Genomic DNA, 19,106 nt, shown 5'->3' with positions numbered 1-19,106 from the left:
CCCGGCTGCTCCCCGGCCACCGGAGGAGGGCCCCGCATGGCGCGCAGAGCGCCTCTGACTGTACCCAGTGCTTGTATAAACAAACAAATAAATAAATAAAACATGCCTCTATTAAAAAAAAAAAAAAAAAGAAAAGGTTTATTGAGGAGAAAAGGAACCGAAATAAAGTGGGACAACCAGGCCAGGGAGGGGCAAGGAAGCCCAAGTGGAGTCGTGTCTCAGGGAATATAGACCTTCTTTCCCTCATTATTCTAAAGCTCCGCCAGGCTCTTTGTGATTGGTTAGTTCTCCGTGGTCTCACTCACTGCCTAAATGTCTCTGTGCCCAGAACTAAGTCTTTGTGTCCCAGCCTCACCTTTTTTTCTTCATTGCCCTCTATTTGGAATGTCTTGTTGACCCTGAAGTCATAAAGTAAGTCCGTAATCTCATAAGGCCTGGGGTGTTTGATTAGTCCCCTTTGGAATTTGCTGTCCTTATCTTTGGATCCTTTCTTAACTCTCCTGAAGGCCCTGCACTGTCCTCGAGGCTGCCAAATTATCCCTAACTCGCCCTTGGATTCACTTCGGCCCCTCTGCACCAACAGCACCTGTCGCCAAGGCAAAGGTTTCTTCTGGGTTCCCCGGGTGGGATAACCACACCCTGTGCTCCAGCACCCAGTCCCTTGGGCAGCACACAGAAACCTGCACCCACACTTGTGTAACCTCCTTAATATGTTTATGGGCAAACAAGAAGGTAACCGTGGAAAAGGGAAGGCGAGGCCTAAGGAAAGAGACAGTGTAGGAAGGGTGGTGTTGAGGAGAGAATAGAAGGGGCTTGCTGCCGGCAAGGTGATCCCCTTCCTGAGCATCCTGTCCTGTCTCCCTGTTTGGAAATCCTCCCTCTTATCCCTGCCACCTCCAGTTCCAGGTTTTTCTTTTCTTTTAAAGTCTAGCAGGAAACAGCTCTTAAGCCTTTGCCAACTGGGCCTACTCACTGAACTTTTCTTATAATCACCTGGGATTTTCCACCCGCCCCACTTGTGTGGCATTTGGAAGGCAAGGCGTTGCTGACTGACAGCTGCCACTGACAGCTGCCACCTTTCCACATCATGTGACCTGTTGCCTTGACTAGACTTTGAGTTCCTTGGGGGCCCCCAAGCCTTCTCTTTTGTGTCCATAACGCTCAGCACCCAGCATGTTGTCATGCTCGTAAGACCTTAGGAAATCACACTTGACCAAAGACCATTTTAGGTACAATCAGTGCTGTGGTTTTTTTTAAAGATTTATTTATTTATGCATATAAGAGCTGGGGTACAGGCCAAAGGTGTTGGGGGGGGGATGAGAGGATTCACCAGAGACAGAGGGGGGAACAGAACAGGCAGACTGACTGAAATACACTGCTGAGGGGAGCAGTGGGCGAGTCCAGAGAGGTCTGCTGCACCATGTGGATTGCTCCCTGGCCAGGGTTTGAACTCATGCTGCAGTGGCTGAGGATAGCTTCATAGGTTGCGTCTTAACCCCTGCACCACCAGGAAAGCCCCCCATTGTTAATATTTAATATTAATACAATAAGTTTGTTAGAATTAATGCCACGTGACATTCAGTTGTCAGGTCTCTTTAGTCACCTCTTGGCTGTGATACTTTCATAGACTTGTTTTGTGTGTGTGTGTGTGTGTGACCCTCGCCGGTGGCGCCGGGGAACGAACCCGGCGCTGCAGAGACTGTGGGCAGCCTCGCAGCCCAGCGCTCAACCGCTGCGCCACCAGGGGAGGCCCTCATAGACTTGTTTTTGATGACCTTGACAATTTATAGCAGTACTGGGTAGAATATGCTGTAGAATATTCCTCAGTTAGGAGTTGTTTGATGTTTTTCTCAAGACTGGACTGAGGTTATATTTGGATCTTGGGAAGAAGACCACATAGCTAAAATGCCGTTTTTATCACATTGTATCAAGTGTACAGACCATTGCACAATTTGTCATGGTTGATGTTAACCTTAATCTTGTCGCTGAGGCAGTTTGCCAGATCTTTCCACTCCTCTTCCCATTATCCCTTTTTTTTTTTATAAGTTTTTTTTTTTTAAAGAGGCATGTATTTTATTCATTTATTTATTTGTTTTGTTTTGTTTATACAAACACTGGGTACAGTCAGAAGCGCGGGAGGGTGAGAGAATCCGCCAGAGCGGGGAGCAGAGCAGGCAGAAGGACCGAAGTACACTGCTGAGGGGAGCAGTGGGCGGCAGGAGAGGTCTGCGCACCATGCGGGACCCTCTTCCGGTGGCCGGGGAGCAGCCGGGGATCGAACTGGCGCCGCAGAGGCCGTGGGCAGCTTCGCAACCCAGCGCTCAACCGCTGAGCCACCGGGGAGGCCCCCATTATCCCTTTTGTCCTCTTTGGAAGGAAGGCACTACATATAGCCCACACTTAGTAAGTGGGGAATTGTGCTCCCCTTCCTGATGGTAGAGTATGTACATACATTATTTGGAATTTTTCTGCATAGGAGTTTTTTAAAAGATTTATTTATTTATTTATGCACATGAGAGCTGGGGTATAGGCCAGAGGTGCAGGGAGGTGAGAGGATTCACCAGAGCCAGAGTGGGGAGCAGAATACACTGCTGAGGGGAGCAGTAGGCAAGACAGAAAAGGTCTGTTGCACCATATGGACCAGTTCCCTGGCTGGGAATTGAACTTGTGCTGCAGTGGCTGCTGATAGCTTCATAGTGCTGAGACTTAACCCCTTGTGCCACCAGGGAGGTCTGCATGGGAGACTTGTCTATGCTCCCTATTAATTTATTTATTCAAATATAAATTATGTGTGTGTGTGTGTGTGTGTGTGTGTTTGGCAGGGCGGGGGCTAGGGGGCTTGGTCTGTTTTCAGTTTTTGTTTTTGTTTGTACTTCCTTACTTTTGTCACTACAAGATGCTCCAGGCTCGTTTTGTGTATTCCTTGCCTGGATCCTGAAGTCAGTCATTTCTGCAATTATCCTTGCATCCTTTCATTGGAAAATTATGTTAGAAGCCAAGATTTAGGTGCTAGGTATGTTCCTTGCCACTGGGGTGTCTTGTTTTAGGAATTATATCTGTGCATAGCTATATATCCATATACATCTATAATATTCTATATGTAACCATCTGAATGTATTTGTGGATGGATACTTTTTAAGTCTGTTACAGATAGTGTGTAATATTTACTGAAATTATATGACTAAGATTTGTCTTTAAAAACTCCAGCGAGATGGTTAAGCTACCTCTTTTTAAGGATCTGTGCGCAGATACAGCATGTACTTCGGTGCCTGTAAGCTGATGTAAGTGCATGTATAATGAACAAACAAATAATATGCCTCTTTAAAATAAAAACTCCAGCAACACCACTAAACATGGACAATAGAATACAATTGGCTAAGATAATCATTGAAACAAAGTGATGGGTACATTGGGGGTTTGTTATTTTATTCTCCCTACCTTAGCATATGTTTAAAATGTCCACAATCAGGGGTCCTCCCCGGTGGCGCAGCAGTTGAGTGCTGGGTTGTGAAGCTGCCCACAGCCTCTGCAGCGCCAGTTAGATCCCCGGTTGTTCCCTGGGCACCGGAGGAGGGTCCCACATGGCGTGCAGACCTCTCCGGCCTCCCGCTGCTCCCCTCAGCAGTGTACTTCGGTCCTTCTGCCTGCTCTGCTCCCCGCTCTGGCTCTGGTGAATTCTCTCACCCTCCCACGCTTCTGACTGTACCCAGTGCTTGTATAAATAAATAAATCTTTTAAAAAAATAAAATGTCCACAATCAGAGGTGTTTTAGAAAACAGAGCCAGAAATGCCTCATTTGCAAGGTTGCAGGCAGAGAGGGTCAAAAAGAGAAATAGGGCCTCCTTGGTGGCGCAGGGTTGAAGACAGCGCTATTGGGCTGTCGCTGGCCTCTGCAGTATGGTTCCATCCCTGGCCAGCCAGGAAGGAGCCCTCATGGCGCAGCAGACCTCTCCTGCCTTGCCCGCTGCTCCCCTCAGCAGTGTACTACAGTCATTCTGCCTGTTCTGTTCCCCACTCTGTCTGGTGAATCCTTTAAAAGAAAAAGAAAAAAAAGAGAGCGCAATAGACAGTCAGATAGGAAACATTCACACACACTCATGTGTGCAACCCTTCCTTTCAGGGCCACCCCTAAGTGACATTTTGAAGATGATAAAGTTTTTCTTCCACATGTTTGGACTCATCTGCCATTTCAGAAACCCCAATCTATTGCTCTCACTCCAATTTCTAAATCTGCTTTTTTTTTTTTTGGCGGGGGGGGGGGGGGAGGATTATTTGAAAGTGCCCCGAGGACTGTAAGTCAAAATGTGTTATCTTCTAGGAATTTACCTTTCTGCTTCATCTTCAACTGGGCAAGGGCTGGCATCGTGTCTGGCTTAGGAATTTCAGGCAGAAGGCGGCTATGGGCACTACAAGTCTCAGTGCCCCTGGCATCACATCTGTAGGAAGTTTCCCTCTAAGCCCCCCTAACATAGATTCCCTGACTTCTCTAGGGTGCTCAGGAACAGTCTGTGGCATACCCCATTTCTAAGTGGAACTTCCCACACCCACCTCTTTAACCAGTAGTTGGAAAGAACAGGTCCTTAGTCATAAGGTCAGCGAGACCTGAGACTGCCAGTCTCACAGCTCACCTTGGTTCCTGCATGTTTCTATTCCCTGAGGGGGGTGAAGGGAGCTGGTCCTAACTCTGAAAAAACTGAAACTGTTGCTTCCTGGGACTGATGGACGTTGCCATTAGCATGTTCTGCTATTGTGGGCAGATGGGTTATATTTCCAGGTTTGTCTTTCCTCCATCCTTGGCCTCCTTGGGTAGTCCTGGATCATAAAAGGCAGAGGATGGTTGGATGATTATTTCACCCTAGTGGAGATGCCACAGCCCAGCTTGGCTCCATTCATAATGAGGGGCTGCTGTTGTCTCATCCCCCTATCCCATCTCCTTCCCTCCGCTTATAACCCCCCCCCCTCATAGATCATAACTGACTCTGGTCCTGTTCTGAAGACAGGAACTCCTGGGACAGCTGCTCCTGCATTAGGTCAAATACATTTCCTGTTAATTTGATTAGTTTCCTTCAAGCAATGAAAAGGAGGTTTTGCAGGCATGTATTTGCATAGGCAGTCTACCTCCTCCACGCACACACATACACACACTTTCTCCCTATCCCCACAAAGCGTCAGTCACATTTAGTTTGCACAAATGTACACCCTCCCTCATACATCACAATGCACACCCTCTCATCCACCTACACACCTCTTCCACAAAGTCACACCTGCTCACGTACACTTACAGCACATTCCTATGCCATGCCCAGCACGGAAGAGGAAGGTGGGGGGCATGGGTAAGAAGAGTGGGCCACAAAGGCTCAGGAAGGCAATTGTTCTCTATAGAAGCTGGAAAGTCAGAAGACCAGGGCCCTACCTACACCTCCATCCTGCAAAGGAAATACTAAGAACTGAGAGGGGTAGAGGAACCAGGAATTCAGAGCTTCTGGCCCCCCCATGGAAAGGGTGCCACCCCAGGAGGATAGTGACAGGATAGTGACAGGCCTCAGTTGAGGTAGGAAGTTTGTTAAGTCTGAGGTAGGGAGTTTGTTAAGTCCATGCCGTGTCTGAGAAGTCTGCTTAACAGGTGACAGAGCACGGGCCCTTGGGCTGGGATTCCCTCCCTGTCAGAGTTCAGTAAATGTGGGAAAGAAGTGAGAGGAAGCGGAAGACCGCTTCTAGGAGTCTTTCCAAAGACAGCCAGGATCAATAGGAGGAGGTTTCCTCTCGGCGGACATGTGAAGTCCTCTCCAGAGAGGAAAGGAGGGGAGAGGTCCTTGAGAAGTGACAAGTCCTCAAGTCAGGGCAGCAGCGGCCACACTGCTGCAGGAGCCGCGCCTCTGGCAAGTCTGACTTCACCACCAGACTGTTGTCTGCCTGCCCTGATGCAACTCAGCCCAAGCTCAGAAGGCGTGGATTGTGGAAGGCGGCAAGTTCTTTTCCTTTTTCTGTTGTCTCCCCACCCCAAGTTTTTTTCTTTAAGAAGAGGGTCCTGGAACCGACCCCCATTGCCCAAGAAAATTGGCGGAGCACTGGCTAGCCTGAGCCTTCGGGGCCCTGCCATGCAACCGACGGCGCATCCGCAGCCGCTCCCTGTGCTGCCGCCTGGGGGCGCCCCAGCTGGGTCTGAGGCCGCCGCCAACACGGCTGTTGTTGTTATCATTAGTGTAATTAATAAACAAGCACTGACGGGGCCAAGTGGAGGAAGAGGCAGGCCCCTGCTGCTCAGAATTCCTGAAAAGATGCAGGGAGGCCTCGGGCAAGGCGAGCCGAGTGTCTTGACCTTCTCCCCGCCTGCGGGAAGGGCGCCCCGGGGTGGCTGAGGGGCCAGGCCGAGGCTGGGCCGGGCGGGAGCGCCGTCGGCGGGGCTTGGAACCGGCTCTGCATCCGTCTGACAGGATGTCCGTGGGCGCCCACCCCCGTGATTACTAGTTGTGGGGCAGGCCAAGCGCTGAGGTAATTGTTCATTCATTTTAACAGGCATCTATTTATTCACGGCGGGCCTACTGTGTGCAGTGTCTGCTGCCTCGATGGAGACGGCGGGGCCGCGGCCAGCTCTCTCGGCGCGTCCCGGGCGCGGGGCGCGGGGAGGAAGCCCCAGGCGGCGTCGGGGCCCTCGGCCCTCGGAGCCGGCGCCTGAGGGCCGCCAAGATCTTCGAAAAAACTCGCGCCCCAAGGTCCAAGGTCATCTTGGACAAACACTGGGAACTCGGGGAAAAGGTTCGTGACAGAGGCGCAAAGGGGGTGCCCGCGCGTCCTGGGGGAGTCCTGAGTCACGGCAGCTCGGCGGGCCTGGCGGCGGGAGAGGCTTCTGCTCGGAGGGGTGCCGGGTTCTGGGATCCGTCTAGACAAAAGTTGGGGCGTGGTGGCGGCGCCCGGCGGGTACCGCGGGGGGGGCGGAGGCCGGGCTGGGAGGCGCGGGGCGTGTTTAGGGAGAGGAGGGGCGTGGCCGGGGCGCTTCTCCCGGGGCCGGGCCGGGTCTCGGGCGGGGCGCGGGCACGACGGGGGCGGGCGGGGCGGGGGGCGGGGGCCGAGGCGGGTCTCGGGGTGGGGGGCGGGGGGCCGGGGCGTGGGGCGGGGTGGGGGCGGGGGCCGGGGCGGGCCGGGGGCCGGGCCGGGTCTCAGGCGGGTCTCGGGGTGGGGGCGGGGGGGCGGGGGGCCGAGGCGGGTCTCGGGTGGGGGCGCGGGGCGGGGCGCGGGGCGGGGCGCGCGCGCGGGGCTCCGCGGGGGGGCGGGCGCGGGCTGCGGGCGGCGGGCCGGGAGGAGGCGGCGGCTCCGAGAACATGAATCAGCGACGGCGGCGACGGCCGTGGAAGGAGCGCGGTGGCCCGGGAGCGGCCCCGGGGACCCCGCGCGGCTGACGGCGGCGGCGGCTCGCGGCGGGCGCGGGTCTCCGCGGCGCCGGCCCCGCGCCCCTGCCGCCCCGCCCCGCCCCCGCCCCTCCCCAGGTCGCCCGCGGGCCGGGCCGGGCATGGTGCGGCGCCGCCGCCGATGGCGCTGAGGCGGAGCATGGGGCGGCCGGGGCTCCCGCCGCTGCCTCTGCCGCCGCCGCTGCTGCTGCTGGCGGCTCTGCTGCTCCCGGAGCCCGCGGCCGCAGGTAGGCGCGGGGCGGCGGGACGCGGGGGGCTGCGGAGGGGCGCGGCCGCGGTCGGAGCCCGGGGCCGCCGCCGGGGGAGCTCCGGGCCTGGGCGGGCCGGAGGTTTGGGGGCGGGGGGCGACACCGGGAGGCCGAGGCGCGGGGCTGGGGGAGGGGGCGCCGGGCGGTGTCGGCGGCGGAGCGCGGGTCCGGCCTCCACCCCCAACTTTCTCGCGTCCAGGCTCCTCTGGCCGGCTGCGAGGCGAGGGAGGGGGCTGGGGGCTGAGCGGCCAGGGGGGTGTGGGGGGCCGGGTTTTCCCGCCTCGCAGTCCTAGTTGCCGGCTGTCCCTTCCCAGCCCCTGGACGCAGCCCGCCGCCCCGCGCCCGAGCCCCGCGCCGAAGCCACGGGGGCTGGAGCCGAGCGCTCCAGAGCTGTCCCTGGACGGTGTAGATCCCGGGCTGTGAGTGCCCGGGCACCAGATAACATCCAGGAATATTCTGGTCCCTGTGGCCACTCAGAGCTTCCCGAAACCGGGGTGTTGGAGAGGGTGGACTGGGCAAGATTGCTGGTCTTGGGTTATCCTTGTGTTCCCACATAACCATCGAAGTAGTGGGCAGTGGCCAGACCCGGGATCCCCAAGTTTACGCTCCATACCCCTGGGACGGCTGGATGTGCATGGGGTAGGAGGCGATGCTTCCTTTCTGTGACTGTCCTGAGTGGGCGAGCCCCATTATAGGGAAGAGGCACAGGCCAAAGTAGTAGTCACCCAGCTGGCACCTGCTCCTGAGAATCACTCCCTGCCATACCAGCTTCTCCAGGAAAGGAAGTGAAAGAATGATAAGTATTTACAAACTGAGGGGTAGGTTTCGCAGGATCAGAGAGCCCAGGAGCTCACCTAGAGTCACATAGCAAAGGGCGGGAAGAAGCAGGTCTGGATTTCAGCTAATGTAGATACTTCACCTGCCTGTCTCTGCTTCAGATTGTCAGTAGACTAGAAGGGGGGTGTGTGTGTGACTAGAAGGTGTGTGTGTGTGTGTGTGTGTGTGTGTGTGTGTGTGTGTGTATAGAGGGTAGAGTTCCAGAAGGTAGTCCCTGTTGGTATGCCAATAGCTCAGGAGTCCTGGACTTCCTGCATAGGGCCCCTTCCCTCCCTTCTACCTCCTACCTTCCTAGCACCCACCCCTGCACACATTCAGGTATTAATAGAGCGGGAGGCTGCCAGGAAGGCTGCCATGTGTTTGATCTGACGTGGTTTTGCAGCCATATGTTCTCTACTTCTGGGGAGCACTTCCTTCTTCAGCCTCCTTTCATTTGCCAGGGTGGGATGCAGGGGGGAATGCCAGCAGCAGCGTGGAGTCTGGGCTGTCACCTTGGGCAGAGAGCTGGCAGCCTGTTGCACTGACTGGGTGCAGTAGTGGTTCCCAGGGCGGTACCTGCCCCAGGTGAACTAGAATGCCCACTGGTTCAGCCTGATTTGTCTTCCCTTTAGGAAGTTGGGTTTGAGCTTAACGCTGCCCAGCAGGGAAGGTATGGGGAAAAGATCACTTCCTTAGAACTGGGGGGGGACTTGACAGTTGCAGAAATGGTGCCCAGAGAGGTTGTGGTGCTCCTTCCCTGTCCCAGGTCCAGGCCACCTTCCCTCCTACTGTATCGCCTCTACTCCTTGGCTGTGGCTGAGTACCAGCCCTCTGACATGGAGCTAGGTTCTGGAAGAAGATGGGGGATATATGCAGAGACAGGATCTTTTTCAAGCCGACTGACACATTCTCCTTCCTACCTCTCAGGTCTGAAGCTCATGGGAGCCCCAGTGAAGCTGACAGTATCTCAGGGGCAGCCCGTGAATCTCAACTGCAGCGTGGAGGGGATGAAAGAGCCTGAGATTCAGTGGATGAAGGATGGGGCTGTGGTCCAGAGTGTGGATCAGATGTACATCTCAGTCAGTGAGCAGCACTGGATTGCCTTCCTCAGGTGCAGAACACTGGGGGAAGGTGCAGATGCCAGGCCTGGGGCAAGCTGAGCTCTTGGGGTTTGCCAGCTAAGGGCAGTACTGATGCACAGAAGTCTGTAGTTTATTTTTTTAATTTGGCAACCAGTGGAAACTTCCAGAAATGGAGGCAGGCTGAAGCCATTGAGTGTGCCCAGCAGAGCTGCCCCCTGTAACCCCGGGAGGCAAGCCTGGTGTCCTGTTTCCACAGCCTGAAGTCAGTGGAGCGCTCTGATGCAGGCCGGTACTGGTGCCAGGTGGAGGATGGGGGAGAAACCGAGACCTCCCAGCCTGTATGGCTCACTGTAGAAGGTGAGGAACCAGTGGCAGGTGAGCATGTTGGTCTGGAGTAGGTGCTGTCTGTTAGTGACCACTCCTGTGCAGAAACCAGTGGAAACCGGGTTGCCTCACTGCCCTCTGGGACCTCGTTTGCACCAGGTTCTAGGCCATGCCCTAAGTGGTCAGAAGACCATGCCCACTGGAGTGTGGGTATTTGAACGCCAAGGGAGCTACTCGGTCCTACAACCTATGGAGTACAGCCTGTTTCAGTTGGCTGAGCAACAAGCCTCCAGTACCCATCTGGGGCTGGACTTTATTCTGCCAAGTGGCCAGGCCAGGAAGGGGTGTGGGGGAGGGGAGGAAGGCTCCCGCAGCTGTGTTGAGCCCAGAGCTGTTTAGCCCTGGAAAACAAAGTGACTAAGAAAGTAACAAAGGGCCCTGAACGGGAGCTGGGCCTGCCAGCAGAACTCTGCTAAAGCTCCCACCCACTCCCCCTCCTTTTTCTCCTTCCCCCAACTCCTCATCCTCGGGTTCTTTTCCCTTAGTCTGAGAGATGGGCTGAGCTGGTCTGAGAAGGGAGAATACCTTGCCTTGGGGGACAGCATAAAGGATCTACTCCTTAGGAGACCAAAGAAGAGAATTTCCCTCATCAAGCTGGATGTTTCTTTTCTTCTTCATTTTCATTTTTTTTTTTAAAGATTTATTTATTTATGCTTACAAGAATGGAGGTACAGACCAGAGATGTGGGAGGAGCTGAGAGGAGTCACCAGAGGCTGAGCAGGGGAGCAGAACAGGCAGATTGACTGAAATACACTGCTGAGGGGAGCAGCGGACTAGTCAGGAGAGGTCTCCTGCGCCATGTGGGTAGCTCCCTGGCCGGGGATCGAACTGGTGCTGCAGAGGCCTCTGTTAGCTTCATAGGTTGTGTCTTAACCCCTTGCACCACCAAGGAGGCCCTGGATGTTTCTTTTATAATAGACCAAGCATAAGAACCCATGGCACCTTCTACTTAGAGAACTTCCAGTGGGAGCAAACTTGTGATTTGGGCAGCAGGACACCAAGGAGGAGTGGTAAGATTTACTCCCCCTTTTCTCTCTAGGTGTGCCATTTTTCACTGTGGAGCCAAAAGATCTGGCAGTGCCACCCAATGCCTCTTTCCAACTGACTTGTGAGGCTGTGGGTCCACCTGAACCTGTTACCATTATCTGGTGGAGAGGAGACACGAAGGTTGGGGAACCCACTCCCTCTCCTTCTGTTTTAAATGTAACAGGTGAGCAGCCTCAGGAGGGGGCTTTGAGCAGTTCGGCCCACCTGGCCAGTGGTGGTCCTGCTGTGTTGAGGGGGTGCTGGAGCCTCTTCCCTTTCACAGTAGTCCAGGCTGAGCACAGCTGGCCCTGGAGATGAATTGCGTGGGGCCAAGGGCACCCATTCCCCCATCCCTTCCAAGAGAAGGAGCCAGGAACCAGCCCACGCAGAGCTAAGAGGAGTGTCTGGCAGACGCCTAGAAGACAGGAGTCTCAGCCTGCAGGGTGGAGAATGGTAGGAGGAGGAAAGAGAGGAGGGAGATTCCAGCACAAAGACACAGGGTCTCCCTCCTAGTGGCCCACCCTGTAATTCTCCAGACGTTTTCCCGAACTGTATCTGTTGATGTCTTCACGCAGACCCAAGGGAGCCATACCTGCATACCCACCTGGACCGCCAGATCCCTTAGCACATACATGCTTGGAAGGCGCTTATCTATGAAACAAAGTTTACTGTTTCTCTTCAGTGCTTGAATTGCCCCAAAAAGATGGGAGGCTAAGCTTAGTGTCATGGGCTGGAGGAGGGAGGGAAGGGTCTGATCTGCCACATCCTCCAGCAGTATGAATCTCGAGAGAAGGGGCCGGCTTCGAGACCTGTTGCAAGCAAGGGCAGTCCTGTTCAGGAGGCACTGGGTTGGAGCGGATTAGAATGGAGGTTGGGCTCAGTTCTCTCCAGATGTGCGTGGTTGGGACCTTCAGGCAGCCAGCCTGATAATAAGCACTCACTGAACTCCTACTCCACACGCCACACTGTGCTAGGCACCACGGGGGACCGGGGGATTACAAAAGAGGAACAGAAAGCCATCGGTTCAGCCCCCAAGGAATTATTGTATTTGGGGAGACAAGACACATACATAAGAAGCTGGAAACTATTACCAAGCAAAGAATCTGCAAATACAGCAATGACATGGCACAGAGCAAACAGAGGTCTCTGGAATGCGCAATAAAGAAGAGACCAGAAAAGGGAGGCAGTTTTGTGTTCTCTGCAAGGGATGGGCTTGAGGTGGGAGGGTTGGTATAACATTTCTCAACTGCTTGCTCTGTGTCCTGCACTTCACTGACGTCATTTGGTTCTCCCATTTGGGAGATGAGAAAACAGAGCCCCCAGCTGTGGGATTTATATCCATGTCCATCAGTTGCCAAAATCCCTGTTCTTTCCACCATCCCCCACTGGATAGCACGCTCCTTTGGCTGGGGCGACTTCTAGGATGTTTGGACCCAGACCTTAAATATCTCCCTTCCCCAATCCCAGATTGAGTGGGGGTTGCTAAGTAGGGGGGCTGACTGAGGTTTTCTCGCTCCAGGGGTGACCCAGAGCACTGTGTTCTCCTGTGAAGCTCACAATGGAAAAGGTCTGGCCTCTTCTCGACCAGCCACTGTTCGTCTTCAAGGTAGGAGGGCTGGTGGGGGAGGGGGGAGGGTGGGGGAGGGGGGCATAGCGAGTAAGCTGACCGGCGGTGGGTGAAGTTAAGATCTTTTGTTCTTCCACTTCCTTCCTCCCTGCTGGGATCTGAAGAATAAGGGGTTAATTGGCTTAGCTCCATTCCTAGTGGGAGCACCTGAGACCCTGCCTTGGCTGAGATGAGAATAGAAACCTGACGTCACAGCAGATTTCCCATCACGAAGCAGAGTTCAGGGAGGGAGGAAGAGGGAGCCAGCAGGAGCCGGTCAAGGCTCATGCCCAACCTTGCTGCTGCCAGCCCCTGCAGAGGATGGGGGTGGGGAAATCTCAGCAGGGTGACTGAAGAGACCTAGAGGCCGGTGTGTGCGGAGGGAGGGGGGGGAGGGAGGGAGGGGGGAAGGAAGGAAGGAGAGGTCTGTGTGTGCAGGAATGGGTTGTGGCTATAGGAGGGCTGTCTCCTGAGGCTGCAGTGCTGTCCCCGCACACCCTCACCATCTAATCGTATTCCTTGATCAGATAGGGGACCTGATTCAGGAAGAGGCCCTGTTCTCCAGACCCTGGGCACTCTAGGCGCTACTCTGACATGACCAGCTGTTGCCTACTAGTCGCTCAGTTCGTGCGTGACTGAGGTCTGGAGTGCTGAGTGGCCATCTTGAGGTTGGGGCCTCCAGCCCGAGGAGGGGCTAGGCTTGCCTCCCATGCCTTCCGCTCCCGTCTCTCCTTCCTGGGCACTGAATGCCAGGGCACTGACGCCAAGTCCCCCTCCACAGCACTGCCCGCAGCCCCCTTCAACATCACAGTGACGAAGCTCTCCAGCAGCAATGCTAGTGTGGCCTGGATGCCAGGGGCTGACGGCCTGGCCCTGCTCCAGTCCTGTACAGTCCAGGTAGGCTGACACAGGCGGGCGGGCTCTCCAGGTGGGAGTGGTATCCTTTGCCCTGGGGCTTACTTTTCAGCTCCCCTTTAGGTGGTGTTCCCTTCCCCCAAGAGTCTGGGCCCTTGTGCCTTTAGGGGCAACCAAGCAGCTCTGCACATTGGCTCAAACCCTTGCAGTCTACAGACTGGAAAACATCACTAGAGCGGATTTGGGATAACTGGAAAAATACCCAAACCTTTGATTTATCTGATACCGGCACTTACCATAGCGCACCCTCTGACTCATGCCAAAGAGAACAAGGGGATGAGGGGTTCTCAGCATTAAGCAGTAGAAAAGGTCGGTAAGGCGATACTGAAAGCAGGAGGCAAGGCAGGCTTGCTCGTTTTCATGTTTAGTCAAAAGGTATTTAGCACCTTGGAAACTGTTGAAGGCAGTTACCCCGGACAGGAGAAGGCTCCTACTCTGGGCTCTACCATTTAGAGGACCCCCACTTAGACCTTCCTTTGGCCACACCCCTTGCTCTGGGCAGGGAATCTGTAAGGCCAAAGGTCAAGCCCGTCCATCAAGCCCATCCAGATCACGAGCACACCCCAAGGCAGTTTGTGTGGGCCTGTTCCCTGGTCTGTCCTCTCAAGGGTGGACCACATGGTACTTATACCTTTTCCTGACTGCCCCAAAGGGCAGTCATTTCGGGGTGGGGGTGCAGGCGACATTGTCCCCACCTGTGCATGTGATGTCCCTCGTAGTGGGTATACCTGACTGGAAGCTAGCTCTTCTTGTGCTACCCACATTCTTCCTTGGCTCCAGAACCCAAGGATTTGGAGGACTATAAATGCAAACCTGAACTTCCACGTTTTGAAATTTTATTTGTCGACATATGATGATGATAGAAAATATTTAGTAGTTTGTTAGCTGACGTGTAATGTTTAAATATTTAGCCATTTGGTACCTAGATCTCCATGTGTGTTCTTTCCCTGGACCCCCAATGTGTGAAGCTCTGGCTCCTGGTGCTCCTAGGCTCCCAGTTACTTGGCCCTTGAGAAACTCTGGCATGCAAACAGTTACAGTAAACGATAACTACTTCTAAGAAGTAACCGAGATAGGCACCCAACTCATATCATGAACTAGATATGAGTTTTCTGGAGCAGTTGAAAAAGGTTTTTAGAGAATGCATTGTATTTGAGCTGGGTCTTAAAGAATGAGTTAGACTTTGCCAGGAAGAACAGGTCATTCCAAGCAAAGGGAACAGCATTTGCAAAGGCATGGAAATACGCAACCTGGTATTTGAGTGCTGGGGGTGAGTGGGAAGGGGGTGGGTTGCAAGTGTTTGCTGATAGACTTAGAGGAGGGATTAATTCATGCCCCATACCTGTTCCACCTTCCTCCTTTCTCTTCTACATCATTTGTTTCCTACTTTTTTATAGGTGAAGCAGGCCCCAGGAGACTGGGAGGTCCTGGCTGTTGTGGTTCCCGTGCCACCCTTTACCTGCTTGGTCCGGGACCTAGCACCTGCCACCAATTACAGTCTCAGGGTGCGCTGTGCCAATGCCCTGGGGCCTTCTCCATATGCTGACTGGGTGCCCTTCCGGACAAGGGGTCTAGGTAAAGGACGCACAAAGCAGAGGCTGCGAAGGGCAGGGTGTGAGTGGGATAAGGACTTTGTTGGCTGCAGTTCCTAATGGAGCTGTGTGGGAGAGGGGTTAGTCGAGAGGGAGGTTCCTGCTCTCTTCAGCCGATGAAGGGAGTGCTTGCCTCATACCTGTGAACTAGATAAATCCAGTTCTCTCAGCAGTTCTATCCGTAATTCTAGTGGGCGGGTCAGACAAGCAGAGTGGAAAAGATGAGTGGTGAGGAAGCCTGCCTGAGGGTGGTCCAGGAGAGCTCTGAATGATAAGGGAAGGGTCATAAACATTAAGGGGCAATCACTGGGGGAAGGAGGCACGGTCAATGCAAAGACCACGGGGTGGGAACTTGCTTAGTGTTCTCCAGCAGCTATTGAGGCAATGAAGAGCAGTGATCTGCTGAGCTGCTTGCTCGGGGCTTTGTTAATTACCCTCCTCCCAGGAGCCTGGGAGGGGAACTCTTCTCAGCAGTTTGGAGTCAGTTGCAAAGACTGCCGGCTTGGGTTGGTGATGGTGGGAAGGACAGCACTCTTAGTAACCTTCTCTCTTTGGGAACAGCACCAACCAGTGCTCCCCAGAACCTCCATGCCATCCACACAGACTCAGGCCTCATCCTGGAGTGGGAAGAAGTGATCCCTGAGGGCCCTTTGGAAGTCCCCCTGGGACCCTATAAACTGTCCTGGGTTCAAGACAACGGAACCCAGGTAAGGAGTGACAGAGCCTCCACTCCACAGCAGGTGTGCCAGAATCAGCCCTCAGGGCTCTAAGGCCTGCAGAAATTCCGAATGGCTGTCCTTGGTGGGCCTTGGTGGGCTGGACATCCCCCCTGCTCTCCTTCTGGCTGTGTTCCTCGCTGGATTATGTCTCCCAAGAGGATTGCCACTTCGTGTGCAAAGCAGGAAGTCCATTCCTGCACAAAGTGGGGGAGGGCACAGATAAGGCCTCCTTCTCCCCAGCCCGGTTCCCTCCCACTCCCCACCCCTGCATTCTGGAACTGAGCCGTGGTTTGTCTTTAGGAGAGGCCACTGCTGCCTGGAGCAGGAATGTGCTTGCTCTCAGCAGGTTGTGTTCCTGCATCCCCTGAGCCCACCCTGTCTCTAGCCTCCCATGTTCCTAGCTAGTCCTTTTTTGTCTTCAAATGGGTCCCTAACTGGAGACCTGTTCCTCAGATTCATTGTGGGTTGGGGGATTTTCCTGGCTGCAGGGTGAGCTGACAGTGGAGGGGACCAGGGCCAACTTGACAGGCTGGGATCCACAGAAGGACCTGACTGTGCGTGTGTGCATCTCCAATGCAATTGGCTGGGGGCCCTGGAGCCAGCCACTAGTGGTCACTTCTCATGACCATGCAGGTGAGGCCTATAAGGGGAGGGAACAGGGTTCTAGGCTTTTAAGAACAACCTAGACACTTCAGAGGAGGCTGGCCTCTCCTGAGAGATCCAAAAACTCAGAGTCAAGCTGTCAAGACCAGAGTTGATATTTAAACTATACCTCATTCTTTTCCCCCCAAAACTGTCACTGGCAGGGTAGGAGCTCTTGGGTCTTCCCTTAAACCTCTTTTATACTTGGGACCCTTATCGACTTAGGGGGACTTCTTGACCAGGCCAGGTGATCATCATCAAAAAGTTATACAGGGTCTCGTTGGTGTCCGCTTTGCTCATGCCACTGCCCCTGCCTCCCACAGGCCAGCAGGGCCCGCCCCACAGCCGTACCTCCTGGGTGCCCGTGGTCCTGGGTGTGCTGACAGCCCTGGTGACGGCTGCTGCTCTGGCCCTCATCCTGCTTCGAAAGAGGCGAAAGGAGACACGGTTCGGGTAAGAGGGTAGAGACATGGAGGGAGAGGCAGATGGTGACTGAAGACCTTGGAGCTGATCCCAAGTTTGCTTTCCCTTTAGGCAAGCCTTTGACAGTGTCATGGCCCGGGGGGAGCCAGCTGTTCATTTCCGGGCAGCCCGGTCCTTCAACCGAGAAAGGCCTGAGCGCATTGAGGCCACATGTGAGTAGTGGGGAGTCACAGGAGGGAAAAATGGGCTCTCGTGTCCCTAGCAGCAGTCCTTTTATTAACTCATTAATTTGACACCTATGTCTGAATCTTGATGAGCCCCAAGCACACAACGGTGGGCAAAACACCAAGACCGCCCTTCCCGGAGGTGGCTGTCCTAGCTGTGGGGGAGCTTAATTAAGCTCATCTCTTCTCTGAGGGTGAGGCCTGGGGTGGAAGAGGCAGGCTGGGTTTTAGATGAGGAATCAAAGTAGCCCCTTCCCTTTCTCACCACTTCCTCCTCACAGTGGACAGCTTGGGCATCAGCGATGAGCTGAAGGACAAACTGGAGGATGTTCTCATCCCAGAGCAGCAGTTCACTCTGGGCCGGATGCTGGGCAAAGGTTTTTGGGGCTGTGCGGGGAGTGGGGTGTTTTGGTTGCTGCCATCACTGGGCGGTGTGGGTCAGCCCCTGTCAGCAGGATGACAGGGTATGCTTGTAGACGCCATAGTTGGCGTGTTTGGGGGCATGGCGGTTGGGGAGGAGGAGGGTTAGGAGTTATTCCCAGCATAGCTTTGCTTTGGCTACAGACAAGGGAGCCTCTCCCTCTGGCCCCAGAGTCTAATGATTCTGTGTCCCTACGGAGGGTCTTCTGGGAGGGAAGAGAGGAAGGCACAGGAGGCCGTGGGGATTCACCATCATTGGATTGGTTCCTAGGAGAGTTTGGTTCGGTGCGGGAGGCTCAGCTGAAGCAAGACGATGGCTCCTTTGTGAAAGTGGCTGTAAAGATGCTTAAGGGTGAGTGGAAAATAGCAGATGTGGATATCACTCGAGGGTGAAAGGATCGGCTGATCCTGAAGTCGACTCTGCTTGGCCCCCTGGATTTTCAGCACTCACCGGGATGCTAGCTGTTCCATGTGACTAATTCACAAGCAGAAACCCACACCTATCAGCTTTTGCTCTCTGACGTCTGTACTGTCTGGGCTCACTCACTCTTGGGGTGTTTAAAGCTGTGGTTGGCTGGGCTGCTGGGCTGTCCAAACCAAAGGGGAGGCAGTCGCAAGTGGAGAAAGTGGGGGAGCACCGCCCATGGCATTTCTCCTGCTCATGGCCAGGCAGCTTCTTATGCCCTTAGGGAACCGCAGACATCTCAAGGACCAGTCCCAGGGGTCTTGGGTCAGAGCTGAGGCACATCTCCCTCATCCCGTCCATTTCTCCTTCCCCAGCGGACATCATTGCCTCAAGTGACATAGAAGAGTTCCTTCGGGAAGCGGCTTGCATGAAGGAGTTTGACCACCCACACGTGGCCAAGCTTGTTGGTAAGCCCCTTCTCGCGAGAGGCAGATATAAAATAAGGCTAAAATTTGCTCCTCCAAGGTGGGAGGGTATCCTGTGGGAGATGGGTTTGGACTTAACCTCATAAGTAAGCAGACTGCAAAATAGCAAGGGGCTGGGGATCCTGACAGAAATCTGATCAGACTCCTGGTAAGGAGCTGTTTACAGATCCTGTACCAGAGGTCTGATCATGAAGACTGTCCACAGAGGAGGAGGAGGGGACAGAGAAGGTGCTCCAGAGATGTGAGGGCAGCCAGAGCACCCTGGATTGTCTGCAGGCCACAGTGGAACTTGTGGGGAAAGAGAGAGAGCTCGGGCTAGAGAGAGGATGCAACAGGCAGGGCCCACGTGGACACCCAGGCTATCCCTTGACCTTTACGTGACTGGCTCAACTCTCCCTTGTCCCCAGGGGTGAGCCTCCGGAGCAGGGCCAAAGGCCGTCTCCCCATCCCCATGGTCATCCTCCCCTTCATGAAGCACGGGGACCTACACGCCTTCCTGCTCGCCTCCCGAATTGGGGAGAACCCCTTCGTGAGTGCCTGGGGAAGGGGTGGTGGCCAGGAGTTGGAAAGGGGCAAAGACCCGGAAAGAGAGCCTCACTTGATGGGTAGGGCTGATTCAGCTGGTTGGGAAAGGTGGCCCTGGGTTTAAGGCTCTGCTAGTAGGCTTCCTCCCCGCCCACAAAGCCCTGGTGGGCATTTGAGGCTGGGCAAG

The 19,106-nt window shown here is 54.7% G+C and overlaps 1 protein-coding gene across 1 annotated transcript; it reads left to right on the top strand.

The window, feature by feature from the left end:
- Positions 1-7,497: 7,497 nt before the first annotated feature.
- LOC119258456 (tyrosine-protein kinase receptor TYRO3-like) lies at positions 7,498-19,027 on the top strand (the record flags this gene model as incomplete). The annotated part of the gene is made up of 15 exons (XM_037526777.1): positions 7,498-7,633; positions 9,398-9,581; positions 9,809-9,909; positions 10,976-11,146; positions 12,482-12,568; positions 13,350-13,465; positions 14,881-15,058; positions 15,637-15,782; positions 16,283-16,427; positions 16,760-16,889; positions 16,971-17,071; positions 17,365-17,460; positions 17,775-17,855; positions 18,284-18,376; positions 18,802-19,027. Coding segments are annotated over exons 1-15 (1,961 nt in total), but the record flags the coding sequence as incomplete, so codon positions are not given.
- Between the last annotated feature and the right edge of the window lie 79 nt (positions 19,028-19,106).

This window comes from Talpa occidentalis, unplaced genomic scaffold, assembly GCF_014898055.3.
Source record: "Talpa occidentalis isolate TD23 unplaced genomic scaffold, MPIMG_talOcc4v2.1 talOcc4.461, whole genome shotgun sequence".
Lineage (NCBI taxonomy): Eukaryota > Metazoa > Chordata > Mammalia > Eulipotyphla > Talpidae > Talpa > Talpa occidentalis.
This window is presented reverse-complemented; position numbering and strand designations above follow the sequence as displayed.